Genomic DNA, 24,713 nt, shown 5'->3' on the forward strand with positions numbered 1-24,713 from the left:
TTTCCAAATCAAGATGGTTTGTGGCTTGGAGAAGAATTTGAATGAGGTGGTGTTTCCATACATCTGCTGCCTTTGTCCTTCTAGGTAGTAATTATGGTGGATTTGGAAAATGCTATCTAAGGAGCCTTTGTAAGATTCCCTGTAGAAATGCGCTAAAGGTATATCATCTGTACTTTTGGATTTCAAATCTTTAATTTCAAGATTTGCTTCATCTACTACAGTTTGATATCTGCTCGAAATCCTTGCCAATTCTTCGTGGCTTATTCACATAATTGTTATGCCAACAGAAATGCAGAAGAGGAATCATTCAGATAAAATCCAGGATGAAATAAATCAACTGAAAAAGCAATTACAACATACTCAGTCCCAGCTAGAGGCTGAGAAGCAGTTATATTTTAAAACACATTCTCAGGTATGGTTACTAAAATACAGATCTTGTACCAGGCTGTCTATTTTCTGTTAAAGTTAATATTTAACTATTGCAAACTAAACATGTTTGAATAAAATTATTTACAAATGTGAATCTCCTTGCAGGAGGCAACTTTATGTTATCCTTGTGCCCTCCTGTGGCTGTGCCTCTAATTTTAGAATTGGCTGAGTGCTCCACCCTCTTGAGAGGAGAACCTGCACAGGAATCCCCTGCTTTTGCTAGAAACTGTCCGATTTGTGCACTACCTTCATGCTATATGGCCTACTGGCTGATGTCATGCTGCACTTCCTAAGTTGGAGCATACAAGTCCAGTGAATGGATTCACACACAACCCACAAAAAGTCAAGTATTGAATTGTAAAGTGGATGCTCCAGCAGAATAATCCCTTAAAGGGATATGTATCCAACTTGCAAGCAAGCTGAAATTGAGCAACGTGTGCTATTGGAAAGCATTCTGGAGTAATTCTGAGTGTATTATGCTGAGTACTTGCACCTGGAAAGAAGTTTTGTTGCATCCTTTACAGAGATGGAAGACGTGGTTGACTCTTAACTGCTCTCTGGAACGGGCAATTGATGCCTAGCTGGCGATGCTCTCATCCAATGAATGAATGAATAAATAAACATTAGCTTGGGGTTCTGGATTACCAATCCAGATGGTACTATGCCACCATCTCTGCTGGGTATTAGTACCAAGGAAAATATGTTCCTGTATGCTACGAACAGCTTTAAATCCTTAGCTCTGAGTGAAATATTTGAATAATAATTCCCCTGTCTGGATGAATTTGAAAAAAATACATGTGTTGAGATGCTTTTATTTTGTTTAATTTTAGTATAATTTCACACTGGTGTTTGTTTGGACATGCCTAGAGCATGCAATGTTTAGGAACTTATTTTTTCTGAAACTTGTGCTATCTTTGAAATCAACAAAACATCTTTAGACATTCATTTTACACGTTATAGACTTAACATTGCCTGATATATTATAGGAACTTGAAAAAAGAACAATGAAAGAAAATGAAACAACAAAAAGCTTTGAAAGGTGGAAGGAGGAAGAAAAAAAGAAGCTGAACAGTGAGATGGAGAAAATGAAAGAAGTGCTTGCTGAAGAGTTTAAAGAAATGACTGAAAAGAATGCTGCATTAGAAAGAGTTAAGTAAATTTATAGTCCAATTTTTTGCATATAATAACAAATATTCTTATTCTCCTTGCATAATAACTACTTAATGAGATTTTAGGTAGCAATTACAAACTATTTTAGTCATCATTAATCTCATTTATGCATGGGGAACCTTGCTTTGCATTAAACGACTGTCTCTTCCTACCAGAGCAACTCCTGTATTTTAGCATAAATTGTTGGCCTATTACTTAAGAAATAGAAGCACGAATAGACAACTCCAGGTTCTTCAAGCCTGCTTTGCCAAATAACAAGATTATGGCTGATAAGTCTTCAATTCCTCTTTTCTGTGCCAGTTTATCATAGCCCTCAACTCCTCAATATTTCAAAAATCTATCTACCTCCACTTCCAGATAATTTCAGCCTCCACAACTCTCTGGAGTATACAATTTCAGACATTTACTGCCCTCTGAGAGCAGATATCTTTGCATCTCAGTTTTAAATGAGAGTTACCTAATCTGGCATTGCTCCACTAGTGGAAATTTCTTCTCACTTCTATCTTGTCAAGCTTTCTTAGTATCGCATATGTTTCAATATGATCAACTCTCATTCTTCTAAGGCAATGAATAAAGGCCTAATCTATTTGGCCTTTCTTGATCAGTCAAATCTCTTGTCCCAGAATTCAGCTTAGTGAACCTCTTCTGAATTGCCTCCATTGCCTTTATTAAATATAAGGACCAAAACTACACAGTGCTCCGCGTTTGGCCTCATCAACACCCTGCAGAGTTGTAACAAGACTTCCCTCGCACAAAAGACCAAAATTCCATTTGCCTTCTTAATTTGCTGCACCTACATGTTAACCTTTTGTATTTCTTGAATTAGAATACTCAGATTTCTCAGTGCTATACCTCTTTGGAGTCCCTCTTTTTAGATAATAGATAGTTCTCCTATAACAACATAGTTGCATTCCAGCGAAATCTGGCTTAATAGAAAATCACTTAATATAAGTAATGGGGCCTATGGGAGACGTGGGGTTGGGGCAGACCAGCAAAAAATATCATTCACAATCGCTAAAAATCACCCATAAGTCTAACACAAAGAAAATAGAACATTACATCACAGTACAGGCTCTTCTGCCCTCAATGTCGTGCCGACCTGTGGAACCAATCTGAAGCCCATCTAACCTACACTATTCCATTCCCGACCATATGCCTATCCAATGACCATTTAAATGCCCTTAAACTTGGCAAGTCTACTACTGTTGCAGGCAGTGTGTTCCACACCCCTCCTACTCTGAGTAAAGAAACTACCTCTGGCATCTGTCCTATATCTATCACCCCTCAATTTAAAGCTATGTCCACTCGTGCTAGCCATCGCCATCTAAGGAAAAATGCTCTCACTGTCCAACTTATGTAACCCTCTGATTATCTTACCTTCTCTCAATTAAGTCACCTCTCAACCTTCTCTCAAATGAAAGCAACCTCAAGTCCCTCAGCCTTTCCTTGGAAGACCTTCTCTCCATACTAGGCAACATTCTAGTATGTCTCCTCTGATCCCTTTCCAAAGCTTCCACATCCTTCCTATAATGCGGTGACCAGAACTGTACGCAGTGTTACAAAACCAGAGTTTTGTACAGCTGCAGCATGATCTCATGGTTCCAAAATCAATCCCTGTACCATTAAAAGCTAACACCCCATATGCCTTCTTAACAACCCTATCAACCTGTGTAGCAACCTACAAGGATCTATGTACCTGGACACCGAGATCTCTATGCACAGGTAGACCACCAAGAATCTTATCATTAGCCCAGTGCTCTGCATTCCTGTTACTCCTTCCAAAGTGAATACCTCACACTCTTCCGCATTAAACTCCTTTTTCCACCTCTCAGCCAGCTCTGCAGCTTATCTATGTCCCTCTGTAACCTACAACATCCTTCGGCACTATCCACAACTCTACCAACCTTAATATCATCCACAAATTTAATAACCCATCCTTCTAGGCCCTCATCTAGGTTATTTATAAAAATGACAAACAACAGTGGACCCAAAACAGATCTTTGCGGTACATCACTAGTAACTGAACTCCAGGATGAATATTTCTCAACCACCACCCTCTATCTTCTTTCAAAATCACCCTCAATCCTGTATCTCCGTATTTTGTGCAAGTGTGATTTTGCAGGATTTCAATTAATCTTTGACATGTTAAATTCTCGTACCAGTATGTATAAATAAAATGTACTATCAGTAATTCATTTTTTTCTCTTGCTTTTATCTGGGAATTACCATAATTCATCATGTTTTTCTTCTTTACCTGGGATTAGTTGTGCGATCAAATCGACTTCCGCTAATAATGCGGTATTTTGAACTGCAGCATGAATTTCAGTCCCTGAAAACTAATATCCGTGTATTAGTCAACCCTATAAATTGAACCTTTAAATAAATCAACTTTTACATCAGTATATATCGTCTTTGACCTCTCAGTTCCTTTCATTAAAGTCTATTTGCCAAGCTTTTTGCCCACTCACAAACTATTCCATATCTCCGTGCAGATTCAATATATCTTCGTTGCAACACACCCTCCAGACTACATTTGCATTGTCTTCAAATTTAGATATGTTACCATTTGCCCCCTCTAAGCCATTAATTTAGATCTTAAATAAGTGAACCCCTTGGACTGATCCTTATGGCACCACACTAATTACTTCTTTCCAACCTGAAATAAAATAGTGCCAACTCTCTGGCTTCTTCTGTTATCCTCAATTAATACCTAAATACTGGGATCTCCTATCTTAGAGTCATACAGCACAGAAACAGACCATTTGATCCAATTCATCTGCACAAATCGAACATCCCAACCTGACCGAGTCCCATTTGTCAGCATTTGACCCGTATCCCTTGAAACACTTCCTATTCATATATACATCCAGATGCCTTTGAATGTTGTAATTGTACCTACCTCCACCACTTCTTCTGGCAGCTTGTTCCAAACATGCACAATCTCTATGTGAAAAAGCTACCTCCAGGCCTTTTTTAAATCTTTCCCCACTCAACGTAACCCTATGCCCTCTAGTTTTGGACTCCACTGCCCAAAGACAAAGAGCTTGGCTATTCACCATGCCCATCGTCATTTTATAAATCTCTATAAAGTTACTGCTTAGCCTCCAGAGCTTTAGGGAGAAAGCCCCCACCTCTCCCTATAACAAACCCTCCAGTCCAAGCACCATCCTTGTAAATCTTTTCTGTACCTTCTCAAGTTTAACATCGTTCTTAAAGAAGGGTGACCAAAATTGTACGCATTATTCTAAAAGTGGCCTATGTATCTGAACACCTAGATCTCTTTGTCTGGCAACACACCCCAAGGTACTGCCATTAACAGTGCAATTCCTACCCTGGTTTGTCTTACCAAAATGCAACATCTCACATTTATCTAAGTTCTGCCACTCCTCAGCCCATTGGCTCAGCTGATCAAAATCTTGTTGTACACTTAGATAATCTTCCCTGTCCAGTTTATCACTAATTTTGGTGTCATCCACACATTTAGTAACCATGCCTCCTGTATTCTTATCCAAATCATTGATATAATGATGAAAAGCAATGGACCCAGTACTGAGCAATGTGGCACACTGCTGGTCACAGGTCTGCAGTCCAAAAAGCAACCTTCTGCAGCAACCCTCTGTCTCCTACCTTCAAGCCAATTTTGAATCCAGTTGACTAGCTATCCCGGATCCCATGTGATCTAACCTTACTAAAGAAACTTCCATGCGGAACCTTGTAAATTCTTTGCTCAAGTTCATGTCGACAACGTTTACTGCTCTGCCCTCATTGTCAGCTCTTCAAAAACTCAACCATGTTAGTGAAATATGATTTCCCATGCACAACGCATGTCGACTATACCTAATCATTCTCTTCCTTTCCAAATGTATGTAAATCATGTCCCTCGGAATCCTCTCCAACAACTTACTCACCATTTCTGTAAGGCTCACTGGTCTATTGTTCCCTGGCTTTTCCTTACAGCCTTTCTTAAATAATAGCATCACATGAGCCAACCCCCACTCTTCCAGCACCTCATCTGTGGCTGTCGATTATACAAATATCTCAATAAAGAGCCCAATAATCTCTTCCCTAGCTTCCTCCAAAGTTCCAGGAAAAACCTGATCATGTCTTAGGGATCTACCTTTATGCATTTTAAGACCTCCAGCTCTTCCTGAAATATGTACTCTTTTCAAGACATTGCTATTTATTTCCCCAAGTTCCCTAGCTTAAATGTACTTCTCCATAGTAAATACTGACGCAAAACATTCATTTAGTATCTCATCTATCTCTTGGGGAGCCACACATAGACAGCCATTGCTGATCACTAAGGGGCCTATTTTCTTCCTAGATACTCTTTTGCCCTTAATGTACTTGTAGAGTGTATTTGCATTCGACTTAACTCAATTTGCCAAAGCTATCTCATGTCCCCTTTTTGCCATGATTGCACACTTGAGTATACTCCTGCTGCCCTTATACTCCTGTTGGATTCACTTGATCTCAGCTATCTATGCTTGACATCTGCTTCCTTACTTTTCTTGATCAGAGCCTCAATTTTTCAGGTCATCCAGCAATCTTTGCCCTACACACTAAGAGGAACATGCTGTCTATTAACTCCCATTATCTCATTTTTAAAGGCCTTCTACTTTCCAATTGTCCTTTTACCAGCAAATAGTCTTCATCAATCAACTATTGAAAGTTCCTGTCTAATACTTTAAAATTGGCCTTACTCCAATATTGAACTTTAACTTTGAGGTCAGTTCTCTCCTTTTCCATAACTAACTTTTCAGCAGCAAGAGTCGAGAGAGAACGAGCCAGGGGCCGGCCAGGAGGGTAAGTTTGAATATTAAATGCTTCATGAACCAGCAGAGCAAATGTTGAACTGGAACGGGAGTGGACGCAGGATCTGCTAGGGAAGTGAACTAATATATAAGGCTAGTGGCTAAACCCTAAACATGACAGTGTCTCCCAACCGTTGCCCTCCTCTAACCAGAAAAAAAGAGCATTGTTAAGGTGAGGTTTTTAAAAATCTCTTTTAACAATTTTGAGCAGTGGGGATGGAAGCTAACGCAGTTGAATGCTCCTCTTGCAGGATGTAGGCGGTAAAGATCTCCCACTAGTGTCCCTGCTGACTTCACCTGTAAGAAGTTCACCCTACTCCGGTACCTGACAGACTGTGTTAGGGAACTAGAGCTGGATGAACTTCAGATCATTCAGGAGGCTGAGAGTGATAGAAAGGGACTAAGGGGAGGCAGTCACACCTAAGTTACAGGATGAAAGGTAGCTGGGTGACCATCAGAAGAGGGAAAGGCAATAGGTAAACAGTGGAGGGATCCCCTGTGGCCATTCCCCTCACTAACATATCTCTTTGGATTCTGTTGAGGGAGGGTGGGGGCTGCTCACAGTGTCAGGCCAGGTCTCTGGCACTGAGTCGGGCTCTGGAATCAGAAGGGAAGGGGGGAGAATAGTGATAGTGATAGGAGAAGCAATGGTTAGAGGAACAGACAGAAAATTCTATGGTTGTGAACAAGACTCCCAGATGGTATGTTGCCTCCTGGGCCCAAAGGGTCGGGGATGTCTCAGATGGAATCTATAGGATTCTTAAGGGGGAAGGTGAATAGCCAGCAGTCATGGTACACATCAGTACTAATTACATATCTAGGAAAAGGGATGATGTCCTGAAAAGTGAATACAGGGAGTCAGGTTGCAAGCTAAAAGGCAGAGCGAGCAGAGTAGTAATCTCAGGATTGCTACCGGTGCCACGTGCTAGTGAAGCTAGGAACAGAGAGCAAGTGCAGCTGAACATGTGGCCACAGAGCTGGTGTAGGAGGGAAGGATCATTGGGATATGTACTGGGGAAGGTGGGACTTGTATAACGAGGAGGGGTTAAACCTGAACGGAGGGATAGCAATATCCCTAAGTTTGCTAGAGCTCCTCAGGAAGATTTAAATTAATTTGGCAGGGGAATGGGAACTGGACCTACAGATCAGAGGATAGGGGCAGCTGGTGAACAGGCAAATACAGCGTGCAAAGAGTCTGTGAGGAACGATAGACAGTTGATAGGGCAAAGTTGCAGTCAGTGTGATAGTTGAAGTGTGTCTACTTTAACCCAAGAAATGTCAGAAATAAGACGAACTTAGAGCATGGATCAGTACTTGGAGCAACAATGTTGTGGCCATTATGGAGACTTGGATATCACAGGTCCAGGAAGGGTTGTTGGATGTTTTGGGTTTAGATGTTTCAAAAGGAACAGGGAGGGAAGTAAAAGAGTCGGGGAGTGGCATTGCTTACCAGGGACAGCATAACATCTGCAGAAAGGCAGGTCGTCGGGGAGGGTTTGTCTTTTGAGCCATTATGGGTGGAAGTCAGAAATAGGAAAGGAGCAGTCACTTTTAATGGCAATTTTCTGTAAACCCTCCAATAGCAACATAGACATGGAGGAGCAGATTAGGAGGCAGATTTTGGAAAGGTGCAGAAGTAACAGGGTTGTTGTCATGGATGATTTCAACTTACCTAATATTAATTGGAATATCCTGAGTGTAAATAGTTTGGGTGGAGCAGACTTTGTCAGGTGTGTCCTGGAAGATTCCTGACTCAGTATGTAGATATCTTTGAGGAGAAAGTGAGGACTGCAGATGCTGGAGATCAGAGCTGGAAATGTGTTGCTGGAAAAGCGCAGCAGGTCAGGCAGCATCCAGGGAACAGGAGAAGAAGGGCTTATGCCCGAAACGTCGATTCTCCTGTTCCCTGGATGCTGCCTGACCTGCTGCGCTTTTCCAGCAACACATTTCCAGCTCAGTATGTAGATAGGCTGATGAGAGGGGAGGCCATTGAATTTGGTGCTTGGCTATGTAATAGGTCAGGTATCAGATCTCTTGGTGAGAGAGCATTGGGGTGATAGTAAGCACAACTCTCTGACCTTTACTATAGTCTTGGAGAGGGATAGGAGCAGATGGAAAAGTATTTAATTGAGGGAGGGTGAATTACAAATGCTACTGGGCAGGAACTATGGAGCATAAATTGGGAACAGATATTCTCAGAGAAATACAAGACAGAAATGAGGAGGTTGTTTAGAGAGCACTTGCTGCAAGTGCTGGATAGGTCTGTCCACTGAGGCAAGGAAGGGATGGTAGGATGAAGGAACCTTGGATGACAAGAGATGTGGAACATCTCGTCAAGAGGAAGAAGGAAGCTTATTTAAGATTGAAGAATCAAGGATCAGACAGTGCTCCAGAAGGTTACCAGGTAGCCAGGAAGGAACTGAAGAATGGACTTAGAAGAGTAAGAAGGGGGCATGAAAAAGCCTTGGAGGGTACTTTTAAGGAAAACCCATAAGGAACAAGAGGATGGCCAGAGTGAGGGTGAGAAGGATCAGGGATAGTGGAGGGAACTTGTGCCTGGAGTCAGAGGAGATAGAGAGGTCCTTAATGAATACTTTGCTTCGATATTCACTAGTGAGAGTACCTTGTCATTTGTGAGGACAGCGTGAAAGAGGCTGATACACTTGAACAGTTGATGTTAAGAAGGAGGATGTGCTGGAAACTTGGAAAAACATGAGGATAGATAAGTCCCCTAGGCCAGGGATATACCCAAAGTTACCACAGAAGCGAGGGAAGAGATTGCTGTGACTTTGGCGATGATCTTTGTGTCCTCACTGTCCACTGGAGTAGTACCAGATGACTGGAGGGTGGCAAGCCCTATTCCCTTGTCCAAGAAAGGGAATAGGAACAACTTTGGGATTACAGACAAGTCAGTCTTACGTCAGTAGTGGTCAAATTATTGGAAGGGGTTCTGAGTGACAGGATTTGTGATTATTTGGAAAAGCATAGCTTGATTAGAAATAGTCAGCATGGCATTGTGAGAGACAGAAGCATTTTTGTTTCAGCAGCAGGAAGGGAGAGAGCATCAATCAAGAGGTTGCTGAGAAACACTGATTTACAAACTTAGCTCATAAATAGGTGGAGCACACGCTGAGCAGGAACAGACACAGGACTGCTAAGTAAGTGAAGTAATATATTTGGGTAGTTGCGTTACCTGAAACACGACTGAGGTAGTGTCTCCCACCCATCCTCCTGCTCTAACCAAAATATTCTGTGTGCCAGATTGGTAAGGTAACTAGATTTTAAAAAATTATTTACTTTTCCACAATCTCTGAGGGAATTTAGATTAGTGGGAGTGGCGGTTAGTGCAGTTGAATATTCCTGCAGAATGTTGGAGGTAAGGGTCACTACTTGTGTCCCTGCTGACTTCATCTGTGGGAAGTGCACCCAACTCCTGCTCCTTGAAAACAGTGTTAGGGAACTGAAGCTGGAGCTGGATGAGCTTTGGATCATTCGGGAGGCAGAGGGGGTTATTGAGAGGAGTTACAGGGAGGTAATCACACCTCAGGTGCAGTAAAAAGGCAAATGGGTTACAGTCAGGTGAAGGAAAGGGAACCGGCAGGCAGTGCAGGGAACCCTTGAGGCCATTACCCTCAATAATAAGTATACCAACTTACCAGGGGTAAGCCATAGGGTACAGGTCTCTGGCAAAACGTCTGTCCCTGTTGCTCAGAAGGGAAATGGGGAGATCAGCAGAGCACTAGTAAGTGGGGACTCCATAGTTAGGGGGACAGAAGGGAGGTTCTGTGGGAACAAGAGCGACTTGTGTTGGTGAGTTGCCTCCCAGGTGCCAGGGTTCGTGATGTCTCAGATCATGTTTTCGGGATCCTTAAGGGGGAGGGGGAGGGGGAGCCCCAAGTCCTGGTCCACATAGGTACAAATGACATAGGTGGGAAAAGGAATAGGGATTTAAGGGAGAAATTCAGGGAGCGAGGGTAGAAGCTTAGTGCCACAACAAACAGACAAAGAGGTTTGATGAGGGCAGACGGACATGATCTATATGGAGTTTAGATCAGTGGTGCTGGAAATGCACAGCAGGTCAGGCAGCATTCGAGGAGCAGGAAAATCGACGTTTCGGGCAAAAACCCTTCATCTATTTGGACTCCAGTAAGGCATTCAACAAGGTTCCCCATGGGAGACAGGTTAGCAAGGTCAGATCTCATCGAATACAGGGTGAACTAGCCATTTGGATATAGAACTGGCTTGAAGGTAGAAAACAGAGGGTGGTGGTGGAAGATTACTTTTCAGACTGGAGACCTGTGAACAATGGTGTGCCACAAGGATCGGTGTTGGGTCCACTACTTTTCACCATTTATATAAATGATTTGGATATGAACGTAGGAGGTTAGTAAGTTTGCAGATGACACCAAAATTGGAAGTGTAGTGGACAACGAAAAAGATGACCTCAGATTATAATGGGATCTTGATCAGATGAGGAGAAATGAAAAGTGATAGGTGGAAAGAGGTCAAGGTGAGGGTGATAGGTCGGAGTAGGATGGAGGCGGAGAGGTCAAGAAGAAGACTGCAGGTCAGGAAGGCGGTGCCGGGCTGGAGGGATCCGGCTGAGACAAGGTGGGGGGAGGGGGGATGAAGAAACTGGTGAAGTCCAAGTTCATCCCCTGCGGTTGGAGGGTTCCCTTGATCATCTTGATCAGATAAGCCAATGGGCTGAGGAGTGGAAGATGGAGTTTAATTCAGATAAATGTGAAACACTGCATTTTGGGAAAGCAAATCAGAGCAGGACTTATACACTTAATGAGAAGATTCTGGGAACTGTTGCTGAATAAAGCGATCTTGGAGTGCAGGTTCACAGCTCCTTGAAAGTGGAGTCGCAGGTAGATAGGATAGTGAAGAAGGCGTTTGGTATGCTTTTCTTTCTTGGTCAGAGCATTGAGTATAGGAGTTGGGAGATCATGTTGCGGCTGCACAGGACATTGGTTAGGCCACTGTTGGAATATTGCGTGCAATTATGGTCTCTTTCCTATCAGAAGAATGTTGTGAAACTTGAAAGGGTTCAGAAAAGATTTACAAGGATGTTGCCAGGGTTGGGGGATTTGAGCTATAGGGAGCGGCTGAATAGGCTGAGCTGTTTTCCCTGGAGCACCGAAGGCTGAGGGGTTACCTTATAGAGGTTTATAAAATCATGAGGGGCATGGATAGGATAAATAGACAAAATCTTTTCTCTGTGGTGGGAGAGTCCAGAACTAGAGGGCATAGGTTTCGGGTGAGATGGGAAAGATATAAAAGGAACCTAAGAGGCAACTTTTTCACGCAGAGGGTGGTACGTGTATGGAATGAGTTGCCAGATGAAGTGGTGGAGGCTGGTACAATTGCAGCATTTAATAGGCATCTGGATGGGTATATGCATAGGAAGGGTTTAAAGGGATATGGGCCAAGTGCTGGCTAAAATGACTCGATTTAGCTGGGATATTTGGTCAGCATAGACTAGTTGGACCAAAGTTGTTTTCATGTTGTGCATCTCTATGACTCTGGTTTGTTGCCTGTGACATTCTAGCGACACAAGGAATATGGAGAGAGAGGAGTTGAACACATGGCTACAGGAATGGTGCAGGATGGAAGGTTTCAGATACCTGGATAATTGCGGCTCATTCTGGGGTAGGTGGGACCTGTACCAACAGAATGGTCTACACCTGAACCAGAGGGGTACCAATATCTTGGGGAGGAAATTTGCGAATGTTCTTCGGGACTGTTTAAACTAATTCAGCAGGGGGATGGGAACCTAAATTGTTGTTCCAGTGTCCAAGAGGTTGAGAGTAGTGAGGTCAGAAATGAGGTTTCAAGGTCGCAAGAGTTAACTGGCAGGCAGGAAGATGGTTTTTATTGTGTTTATTTCAATGCCAGGAGCATCCGGAATGAGGTAGGTGAACTTGCAGCATGGGTTGGTACCTGGGACTTCAATGTTGTGGCCATTTCAGAAACATGGATAAAGCAGGGACAGGAGTGATTGTTGTGGGTTCCAAGATTTAGATGTTTCAGTAAGAACAAAGAAGATGGTAAAAGAGGGGGAGGTGTGGCATTGTTAGTCAAGGACAGTATTACGATGGCGAAAGGATGTTTGAGGACCCGTCAACTGAGGTAGTATGGGCAGAGGTTAGAAACAGGAAAGCAGAGGTCACCCTGTTGGGAGTTTTCTATGGGCTTCCGAATAGTTCCAGTGATGTAGGGGAAAAGATAGCAAAGATGATTATGGATAGGAACAAGAATAATAAGGTAGTTGTTATGAGGGCTTTAACTTTCCAATTATTGACTGGAAATACGATAGTTCAAGTACTTTAGATGGGTCAGTTTTTGTCCAGTGTGTGTAGGATGGTTTCTTGACACAAGGTGTAGACAGGCCAACAAGGAGCAAAGCCACATTAGATTTGGTAGTGGGTAATGAACCTAGCCAGGTGTTAGATTTGGAGGTAGGTGAGCAGTTTGGTGATAGTGACCACAATTCGGTTATGTTTACTTTAGCGATGGAAAGGGATAGGTATATAAAACAAGGCAAGAGTTATTGCCGGGGGAAAGGCAATTATGATGTGATTAGCAAGGTTTAGGAAACTGCAGGGGATGGACACAATTTGAAATGTGGAGCTTATTCAAGAAACAGCTACTGTGAGTGCTTGATAAGTATGTACCTCTCAGGCAGGGAGGAAATGGTTGAGCGAGGGAGCCGTGGTTTATGAAAAAAGTTGGATCTCTGTGATCTATGTTCTAATTTAAAGCTAATAGAATGATGATCATTTGTCCCTAAATACTCACCCACTAACACCTCAGTCACCTTCCCTGCCTTATTTCCCAACAGAAGGTCATGTATTGATCCTTCTTTAGTAAGTATGTTCGCATATTGAATAAGAGTGTTAATTCCTAATTACTCACCATCCAAGCCCTTAACGCTGTGGCTGTCCCAAACTATGCTTGGAACATTAAAATCCTCTACCATTATAACCCTATTATTGTTATATATATCTGAGATCTCCTTACATATTTGCTTCACAATTTCCGGCCGACTGTAGGGAAGCCTATAATACAGTCGCAACAAGATGATCATCCCTATGTTATTTCTCAGTTCCACTCATATACTTCAATGGATGATCCTCCCTAAGTACAGCTATAATGTTATTCCTATCCAAAAACGCCATTCCTTTACCTTTCTTGCCTCTCTTTTTATCATTCCTGTAGTGTATATACCCTGGAACATTAAGCTCTCAGTCCTGTCCATCCCTGAGCCACATTTCTATAATAGGATGCTTATGCCCGAAATGTCGATTCTCCTGTTCCGTGGATGCTGCCTGACCTGCTGCGCTTTTCCAGCAACACATTTTCAACCCACATTTCTATAATAGTTATGATATCTCAGTCTCATGTTTTCAGCCATACCTTAAGTTCAGGTACCTTAAGTTCTCTACCTTACCTGTCAGGCCTCTTGTATTCAAATAAATGTGTAATAACCTCTACCTTAAGTTCTCTACCTTACCTGTCAGGCCTCCTGTATTCAAGTAATTGTGTAATAACCTTTAATATCGTAGTTTAGCAAATGCCTTCTGACAATCTGAATAAATTACATTTTCTGGTTCCCTTTTATTAATACTTAGCGTGCTTGCAAGTAAGTCCAGAAACAAGTCCAGAAACAGAAGACAGGTGATGGGAGAAGTGACAAGTTAAAGCTCTTAAATAGCTGTTAATTGATTACTTAAGGATTTTCGTTGCTGGGGAGTCATGCAAGTTCTAATCCAGCAACTCATTACCGAGTGATAAGAAGGAGTGAGTTTCTCTCCAGGACCACCTCATCCATTTGTTTCTTTTTCTCTCCTCCACCTCTAAGGACGGACAAATTGTGTCCTTTCTATTTTTCTTAGTCTTTGTTTTATTCCAATTAAGTGCATGGCATGACATTAAATTAAATCATCTAATTGAAGCTTTCTAGTTTAGGTTGCCTGGCTTAGCAGATACTTTAAGTTTGTTTGAGGCAACATATTGTCGATTGACCCCTGTTCACTCAGGAACCAGATCCCCTTTAGAGATTTGTACTGTTTCAGTACCCTGTTCAGTGAAAGGTGCAGGGGAAAAGCTCTGTATGAAAGTGAGAATGCTGATCATTCACTACTGATCCCAAAATCCAGAAGGTTGCACATGTTTGTGTTAATTAAATGCTAATTTTATGTTTATTACATACCCTTTTAAGGAACTTTTGCAAATAAAGCATACAAGCATGCAGCTTAAATCTAGTCTTGGAGCTTTGAAAAATGAACATGAACACAACATTCAGGAGGAAAGCCGACGATACCAACAGGAAGTGAAGGATCTTAAAAATATTTTGGAAAAGCAGGTATGCTAATCTAGTCACATGGATTGCCATCATAATGATTAATCTTTGAAGACTATAATAGCATAAAATGCTTGGCATAAGTTATTAAGCCATTGTTCAAGACATTCTATCCACTTGTCCTCAAAAGGGAGATTTTTTTTAGGTGTTGAGATTCAAGCCATAGTATATTCACACAGGATGTTTATGCAGAAGTACTAACACAGTGTTTGTTAATAAATTATTTTCCCCTGGATTATAAGGTAGAAAAGATGTTATTTTGTTAAATTGATTGATAGAAACATGAGTCATCTTTTGGTGATCATGGGGCAGCATTGTGTAGTTATAATGTCACTGGACTAATTATCCAGAGGGTTTTAGAATATCTTTAGATTAGATTACTTCCAGTGTGGAAACAGGCCCTTCAGCCCAACAAGTCTACACCGACCCTCTGAAGAGCAACCCATCCAGACCCATTCCTCTACATTTACCCCTTCACCTAACACTACAGGCAACTTAGCATGGCCAATTCACCTAAACTGCGCATCTTTGGATTGTAGGAAGAAACCAGAGCACCCGGAGGAAACCCACGCAGAGAACGTGCAAACTCCACACAGACAGTTGCCCGAGCCGGGAATTGAACCCGTGTCTCTGGCGCTGTAAGGCAGCAGTGCTAACCACTGTGCCACCATGCCGGTAATGGTTGGTCAACAAATTGCATGATGACAGCTGTAGCAATTTAAATTCATTAATAAATCCAGTATGTAAACCTAGTCTCAGTAATGGTGACCATGATAATCATTGTCAAAAACAAAATCTGGGTCATTGATGTCCTTTTGGAAAGGAAATCTGCTTCTTGGTCTCATCTGCAAAATGAGGATGACTCTTACTTTTCTTCTGAATTTGCCTTGCAAGCCATACAATTCAAAAGTAATCCGCCTGGACCACTGGTTACAAGGAGATTCAACAAAGATTGCAAATTAAGCAGTTTGTATAGAATTGGATTAAAAGTGATCTTGTCAATGAAGAAGTTGCAGTTAGAATAGTGCAATAAACGTCTATAAATTACATTGATTTTATTTTGGGGAAAACCTGACTGCTTCAAAAACATTGGCCTCATCAAAGCTGTTGGAACAACCATTAGAAGTAGAAGAACTTGACGTGGTCCAAGTGAAACATCCCAAAATGTTACCCGATTTTGTTGTAACGGGAAGAAAAGAAACTTATTAAAAAAGATGATATGGACAATCAGTTACTCGACACTACTTTAGATATTGTCTGTAAAAATAATTAAGGTAAGAGTGAATGAAGATGAATGAATGCTGAGACTGTCAAATTTTAATCAGTAAGGGAATCAACGATTAGAGGGTAAAGGAAGGAAAGTGGAGTTCAGGAGGATCAGATCAGCCATGACCTCATTGAATGGTGGAGCAGACTTGATGGGCTGAATAGCTGACTCTGCCCTTACATCTGATTGTCTTATGAAATTATGTAAAGAAGATGAGGCTGATGTTTAGCCTGTCATCTTTAATACAATGCTACTGCTGTATCAAATTCTATTCGAAAACTTAATCAGAATCAATACCTGAATGTTATTGTTTAATAGACAAAATGCTAAGGAGGAAGTGGAGGCTACCTCAAATACCAGCGGATAAGATATAGAAGAAGTATATCTGAATATTGTAACAAAATGAGAAGCTCACAAAATTATAATAACAAGTATCAAGTAAATGCTAAAATACTAAAATGTTTTTATTGGACAGGATTCATATGAAATTTTGCCACGCATACCAGGTAGGGTGGGAACACTGAATATTAATTAAACCTGCACCTTTAATTCTGACACCAGCTTTCAAAAAACTTATCAGGACCTTAATAAATTGTCTAAGACTTAAAATCTCAATTTTTTTGAGGATGTGACCAGTAGAGTGAACAAGGGTGAATCAGTAGATGTTGTGTATCTGGACTTTCAAAAGGCTTTTGATAAGATTCCGCTCAAGAGATTAGTAAGGAAGATTAAAGATCATAGTATCGGAGGTAAAGTATTGACATGGTTAGAGAACTGGTTGGCAGACAGGAAGCAGGATGTTGCCTGGTATGGAAGGAAGATCGTATGAGGAAAGACTGAGACACTTGGGGCTGTTTTCATTAGAGAAAAGAAGGTTTAGGGGTGACTTGATTGAGGTGTACAAGATGATTAGGGGGTTAGATAGGGTTGACAGTGTGAACCTTTTCCCGCGTATGGAGTCGGGTATTACAAGGGGGCATAGCTTTAAATTAAGGGGGGGTAGATATAGGACTGAAGTTAGGGGTAGGTTCTTCACTCAGCGAGTCGTAAGTTCATGGAATGCCCTGCCAGTAGCAGTGGTGGACTCTCCCTCTTTATGGGCATTTAAGCGGGCATTGGATAGGTATATGGAGGATAGTGGGTTAGTATAGGTTAGGTGGGCTTGGATCGGCGCAACATCGAGGGCCAAAGGGCCTGTACTGCGCTGTATTCTTCTATGTTCTATGTTCTAAGCAGAGAGTTAGAATAAACAAGTCATTTTCAGAATGGTTTGCTGCAGGGTTCAGTGCTGGGACCCCTGCTATTCACAATATACATTAAATTGTAACTGACAATAAGTTGGAATCATAGTCTTTAACTTTGATGTCATCTTTACAATGTTGTAGATAATAAATTTAAAGGTGTACAGTTGCTTTATCCCCAAATTATTTATCATTTGTTTAACTATTTCTAACATAAAAGTTCAATCTTCTTCTGATTCTATTTCTTTGGGTAACCCATATCTTGTAAACAAAAGGACTAACTTTTCCACTCAGTTTTTGCAATAATAGAACCTAAAAAAATGTTATTTTTATTTTATTGAATCATCTATAATTGTTAAAAGCTACTAATTCCCACTCCTGGTTTTAACCATAGAAATATAGAGAACAGGTGCAAGAGTAGACCATTTGGCCCTTTAAGCCTGCACCACCATTCAATATAATCATGGCTGATTTCAGTACCCCTTTTCCACTTTCTCTTCATATCTCTTGATCTCTTTAGCTGCAAGGGTCATATCTAGATTCCTCTTGAATATATCTAATGAACTGACCCCAACAGCTTTCTGCAGGAGAGAATTCTATGGGTTCACAACTCTGAGTGAAGAAGTTCTTCCTCATCTCAATCCTGAATAGTTTACCCCTTATTCTTAGACTATGAACCCTTGTTTCTGGACCTCCCCAACATTGGGAACGTTCTTCCCACATCCGGCCTGTCCAGTCCCATCAGGATTTTAGAAGTTTCTATGAGATCTCCCCCACATGCCTTTATATTCTACTGAGTACAAGCTCAGTCAATCTCACCTTTCTTCATATGTCAGTCCTGTCATACTAGGACTTAGTCTGGTGAACCACCTCTATACACGTCAACTACTGTGTCTGTTGCTCCTGATGTGGTCTCCTGTACATTAGGGAGACAGGACAACAACTTGCAGAATGTTTCAGAGAACATCTCCAGGACACGCACACAAAACAACCCCGCTGCCCCATTGCCGAGCTCTTTAATGCCCCCTCCCACTCTGCCAAGGACATGCAAGTCCTGGGCCTCGTCCACCGCCAAATCCTTACTACCTGACGCCTAGAGGAAGCACGCCTCATCTTCCACCTTGGGACCCTGCAGCCACGCGGGATCAACATGGATTTCACCCGTCTCCTGATTTACCTCCCCCCCCCCCCCCCCATCTTATCCCAGATCCAACCTTCCAACTTGGTACTACCCTCTGGACCTCTCCATCTTCACATTACATATTAATGATCTGGATGAAGGGACTGGGGGCATTCTAGCGAAGTTTGCTGATGATACAAAGTTAGGTGGACAGGCATGTAGTACTGAGGAAGTGGGGAGGCTGCAGAAGGACCTAGACAGTTTGAAGGAGTCCAGGAAATGGCTGATGGAATGTGAGCAAATGCGAGGTCTTGCACTTTGGAAAAAAGAATAGAAGCATGGATTACTTTCTAAACGGTGAGAAAATTCGTAAAGCCAAAGTACAGAGGGATCTGTGAGTGCTAGTTGAGGATTCTCTAAAGGTAAACATGCAGGTTGAGTCCGTGATTAAGAAAGCGAATGCAATGTTGTCCATTATCTCAAGAGGGTTGGAATATAAAAGCACTGTTGTGCTACTGAGACTTTATAAAGCTCTGGTTAGGCCCCATTTGGAGTACTGTGTCCAGTTTTGGTCCCCACACCTCAGGAAGGACATACTGGCACTGGAGCGTGTCCAGCGGAGATTCACATGGATGATCCCTGGAATGGTAGGTCTAACATATGAGGAACGGCTGAGGATCCTGGGATTGTATTCATTGGAGTTTAGAAGATTAAGGGGAGATCTAATAGAAACTTACAAGATAATACATGGCTTGGAGAGGGTGGACGCTAGGAAATTGTTTCCTTTAGGTGAGGAGACTAGGACCCGTGGACACAGCCTTAGAATAAGAGGGGGTAAATTCAGAACAGAAATGCGGAGACATTTCTTCAGCCAGAGAGTGGTGGGTCTGTGGAATTAATTGCCAACAGAGTGCAGTGGAGGCTGGGACGCTAAATGTCTTCAAGGCGGAAATTGATAAATTCTTGATGTCACAAGGAATTAAGGGCTACGGGGAGAATGCGGGTAAGTGGAGTTGAAATGCCCATCAGCCATGATTGAATGGCGGAGTGGACTCGATGGGCCGAATGGCCTTACTTCCGCTCCTATGTCTTATGGTCTTATCTTCCACCTATCCGCTTCACCCTCCTCTCTGACTTGCTACCTTCACTCCCACCTTCATCTACCTATCACATATTCTCAGCTACCTTCCCCCAGCCCCACCCCCCCCCTTCTATTTATCTCTCAGCCCCCTTAGGCCACAAACCTCATTCCTTATGAAACATCAACTCTCCTGCTCCTTGGATGCTGCCTGACTGGCTGTGCTTTTCAGCACTACACTCTTCGACTCTCTCAATAGCAATCATGCCCTTCCTCAGACCAGGAGACTAAAACTATACTCAACACTCGAGGGGTGGCTTCACCAAGGCCCTGTGTAACTGCAGCAAGACATCTCTACTCCTTTACTCAAATCCTGTCATTATGAAGGCCAGTATGCCATTAGCTTTCCTCACCACCTGCTGCATCTGCATGCCAACCTTCAGCGACTGCTCTACCATAACATCTAGGTCTCGTTGTACCTCAGCTTTTCTGAAACAGCCACATTCAGCTAACCATGTTCCTTCCTGTTCTTGTCACCAAAATGGATGACTTCACATTTAACCACATAATATTGCATTTGCCAAGCATTTGCCCACTCAGCCAGACTGTACAAATCTGTTAGCATCCGCCTCACAGTGTACACTGCCACCCAGCTTACTGTCATCTGCAAATTTGGAGATATTGCATCCAATTCCTTTGTCCAAATTGTTTTTGGGATAATTGTTTTTGGGATAAAGAAATCTCCCTGTTAGTATTTGCCATGAAGGATGCCCTGGATGAGTACACAAAATTAATTCCTTTTGAACTGATAAACTGAGGTGAGAGGATTCCTTAAATTAATGAAAATAAAAATCTATAATACCAAAGTTCACTTTTGACCTATATGTAAAATTTCCAAAATAAAGTAACCAAAGTATGAGTTGGTCAAAAAAAAAACATTTAACAAACAATAAAAAGTAGAGCAGAGAAAAAGGTCAAAGCTATAAATTCACTTGCTACAGACAAAGTGCAAATACTGTTACCTACCCTTGGAGAACCATTACATGTTCACTGAACCTCATCAAATCAAACAGAAACTTAATGGTGAAGATTATGTGTAGTCCAGAGAGGAGAAAACAAATCAGTGAGTGTGTCAGTTAATATGTTAAAGCAATTCAATGATGGAGAAGATAGTCAGAACAGAAGTGTTTTTACAGTCATGGAAGAAATAGACAATAAAATTAGAAATGAAGGACTTGTGCCAGAAATGTCAATTCTCATACTGCTCCAGCGCCACACTTTTCAACATAAAATTAGAATTTCAGAACAACTTGAAAATGAATCAGAAATTAAAATGTCGAAGTTGAACCCTCCAGTAATCAAATTGGAAAAACAATGCTAGACAGAATATTGTGCTATTTCCTGGCAAATGTTCCAGCTGATATTATTTGTCAAAATGTTGCAATTATGAAAGTTATTACAGACTCATTAATTAATTTGTGTCAGTAGGCCAGGAAAGATGTTTTAGCTATACATGATGTTAATATAAGGGATGCGTTGCCCAGAAAACAATAGGCTTACAGACTGAACTCAGAGGAATTATACTTCAAGTGCGAGATAAAACAGACACTGAAACGAGTCACAGTAGCTGGAGCTAACTGTTATGATGATTCCAAAACTAGATTGCACACAAGTATTATGTACAGGTAGTTCTTCTATAATGCAATGGTTGCGTTCTTGAGCAACCCAGCATTATAGAAAAATCGTGTTTAAGAAACAGCGTTTAAAGTGTTGATGATGTTACAGCCAACACAAGTTTTAAAAGTTTGCGCTTTAGAAACAGTGTCACCAATTTGTCAATCGCTTGAATTTGTGTTAAAGAAACATGCATTATAGTAGAACGACCTGTATTAATCATCATAAATTCAATATACAGAGGAACCTCAATTATCCGAATTTTTGATTAGCCAAAGGGGATCTCACGCGCGGTATGCTTTTGCCTAGTCTCCTGAACAGGGAGCAGACTTCACAGAAAACTCGGAGTCCCAGAGGAAATCGATTAACTGAATAATCAATTATCCGAACGAGATAGTACCAGCCCATCTTGTTCGGATAATCGAGGTTCCTCCGTAGTGACAACTGTGGATTCATATCTGATTCCACGATTGGAGGGTTTCATTGAGAGGATTGGATATGCATGATTTAGTATTAAAAATTGCTTAAAGCTTGTTTAAAGGAGGTTGGAAAGTTGAAGCTGTTTGCTTTGCACTCGTCAGAGCCAAGATGCAAGAAAGAGGACCCTTTCTAAAAAAGAAAGGCACCATTTAGAGTCATAGAGATGTACAGCACGGAAATAGACCCTTCGGTCAAACCCGTCCATGCCAACCAGATATAACCGAATCTATTCACACCTGCTAGCACTTGGCCCAGATCCTTCGAAACCCTTCCTATTCATTTACTCATCCAAATGCCTTTTAAATGTTGCAATTGTACTAGCCTCCACCACTTCCTCTGGCAGCTCATTCCATACACATACCACCCTTTGCATGAATAAGTTACCCCTTAGGTCTCTTTTATATGTGAATTTTGCTGTTTGTTAATTTTCCGAGACGCACTCCGATATCCAGCAAGAGGATGGTGATTTGTTAGGCATGGAGTCAGAACAAGAAAAGTTAACAGTCAGTCTTAATTCTCAGACCAGACAAGTGGGTTCTGATTGGTCACAGGGTTGCCATAAGTATGTAGCAGTGATTTGCTGTCTCTATACAATGTGTCTACAAATTCCTTGTGTCTGCATAAAATAGGGTCTTGAGTATTTATGCATGTAGTTCCTCACAGGCACAAATTGTGAGCGCAGCTGATAATCTTAAGTTTGTTTCCAGTATAACCCAGCAGAGTCTGGATTTTTTAATGGATAATTTCCAATAGCAGAATCACATCTAAAGATGGATATGCTTTTCAATCTTGAGCATTGTGCTGGAAGCTGTGAATTGTCAATGGGACATATTGTTTAATATGGGGTCCTCCACTTATTGGGGCATATGGCTTCCGTACCTGGCAGCACAGTGCCACTGAAACTTGTATCTTCCTTTTCATTAACTCATGGGAAATGGATGTTGCTGGCAGGGCCAGCATTTATTTCTCATCCCTAGTTCTTCTTGAGAAGGTGGTGGTGAACTGCCAATGGATATGTCGATGGTTCAGACATAGTGACTTTTTATTAATAGCTTATTTCTCCCCTCTAAGGCTTATGGTGTTTGTGAGAAATGTACTTTCTTTCAATGTCTCTGTTAAAATACATAATTAGAAATCCCTCAGGTTTGTTAATGGTACTCTAAATTTTGCTTTGCATGTCGTTTGTTGACGGGTCACTTTGGGTAAGGGTTACAGCATCGCGGAGTAGTTTTACACAATGAATCAAGTCATACTTTTTAAACTGGCCTGCAAACTGATAAAATGTCATCTTGCAACTAGGTTTGCTAAGGATTTTTATTTGCCAAAGATGACAATTTACCAAAGTAAAATGCTGGAGATGTGGGAAATCTGAAAGCAAAAACAAACTGTTGGAAATACTCATTAAGTCAGGCAACATCAAAGAAACAAAGTTAATATTTTTGATTGATGATCTTTCAATAGACCTAAAGGCAGTTCTTTAAAAAGTGGTTTTAAGGCATGGGGAAGAGCTGAAGACATCTGCTATTAGAGTGGAGGTCAGGAGAGATCAATTTATGAAATGTTCCATGGTTAAAACTGCCAAGGAGCATGGTACTGAATCTGGTAAAGATATAAGAAAAAGATGTGTTCACACGAATACTGAATGGATGTATCACAGCTATCTGAATGCAGCATGAAGGGCTAAAGGGAAAAATGAATTAAGACCAAGCCAGAAAAAAATATTGAACAAGCAGGAGGCACTGGTTGTGATCTGAACTTGTTGAGCTCACTGTTCAGTGCAGAGATCTGTTGAGTGCCAAGTTGAAAGATGAGGTGATGTTCCTTGAGCTTGTATTTAGCATCACTGGAATACTATGAAAGACCAAAGACAGACAGTCGGAAAAACATTAGAGTGTATAATTTAAATGAGAAACAAAGGAAGTTTTGAATGTTGTACTTTCAGACAATGCAGAGATATTCTGCACAGTGGCCACTCAGTCTGTATTAGAACTGTACATACAGGATGGTCATTGTAAACAGTAAATATCATACTTAACTGAGAGAAATACATGTCATGGCTGTTTCAGTTGGAAGGATTGTTTGGTGAAAAGAGAAATATTAATAAGTCAGGGGTTTCACCTCCTGAATTTCTGTTGGAATAATGAAAGGGGAGGATGGGGAAGATTGTGATTGATGGTACCATGCTAGTGACAAATGACAAATGGTGATCTACTGAATACAGAAGCTGGAGGGGTGGAAAGTAAGACATGACAATACTATTGTGCTGCTGGGAATTGGACAGAGGAGTGAGAGGGGTGGAGAGTGAAAGAGATCAGGAACAGTGCAGAGCCCTGTCAGCTGTGCTAAGGGAGAAATTGAAGAAAAGGGAACTTGTATCAGAGGTTATATCAAGTATGGAAGGTTGTGTCATCTGAATAGATATGACAGGGATGAAGAAACTGGGAGAATGTCCAGATTTCTGACAGGAGGTAATGTGTAGATGTGTAATTAACATAGGTCTGGGAGTCCAGGGACTTGTGGAGAATATTGTTTGATAGCCAGCTACATAATTAGAAACATTAGAGTCCAGGAAGGGAAGCAAGATATCAGAAATAAATAGTGTGAAAGTGATTATATCAGAAGTAGGAGATCGCACAAATATAAGTTATCAACACAGCAAAAGAAGAGGTAAGGGAATTAGCCTGATTACGAGTAGAATAAAGAAAGTTCTCCATTACCCAAAAAAAAGATGGAATGGAACTAGGATCCATACAGTTAGCTACAGCAATTTTTTTTTGTTTGGAGAAAGTGAGTTGAAGGATAAAATATTCAGAATGAGAGCAATGTTAATGGTGACATTAATGGCAGTAGAAAGAAATATGACTTGATAAGAGAGCTTGAGGTAAATGTCGTGAAGTTGAAAGGATGTATGTTCACTTCAAAGTAGAGAATGTTTCCTGAATATTGAAGTAAACTTAAAGTGCAGATTCAGCTGCCTGAATGGAAAAGCTGGGAGATGAGCTGTTCCAAAATAGATACATGTAACGATTGGCTGTTAAATGGGTACCTGAATTTTGGTTGCTGTTTTAACAA

At 41.3% G+C, this 24,713-nt stretch overlaps 1 protein-coding gene across 1 annotated transcript in view; it reads left to right on the forward strand.

Moving 5' to 3' along the window:
• The window catches only part of LOC122551042 (cilium assembly protein DZIP1-like), a 191,868-nt gene that overhangs the window by 93,363 nt on the left and 73,792 nt on the right, over positions 1-24,713 (forward strand). The window contains exons 6-8 of the mRNA XM_087988540.1: positions 288-412; positions 1,416-1,577; positions 14,641-14,784. Of these exons, the coding sequence (XP_087844666.1) occupies positions 288-412; positions 1,416-1,577; positions 14,641-14,784 (431 nt within the window). The remainder of the gene's footprint in view (positions 1-287; positions 413-1,415; positions 1,578-14,640; positions 14,785-24,713) is intronic.

Source organism: Chiloscyllium plagiosum, unplaced genomic scaffold (genome assembly GCF_037043375.1).
Source record: "Chiloscyllium plagiosum isolate Xiang-an unplaced genomic scaffold, Cpla_swu_hap1 HiC_scaffold_6, whole genome shotgun sequence".
Classification (NCBI taxonomy): Eukaryota; Metazoa; Chordata; class Chondrichthyes; order Orectolobiformes; family Hemiscylliidae; genus Chiloscyllium; species Chiloscyllium plagiosum.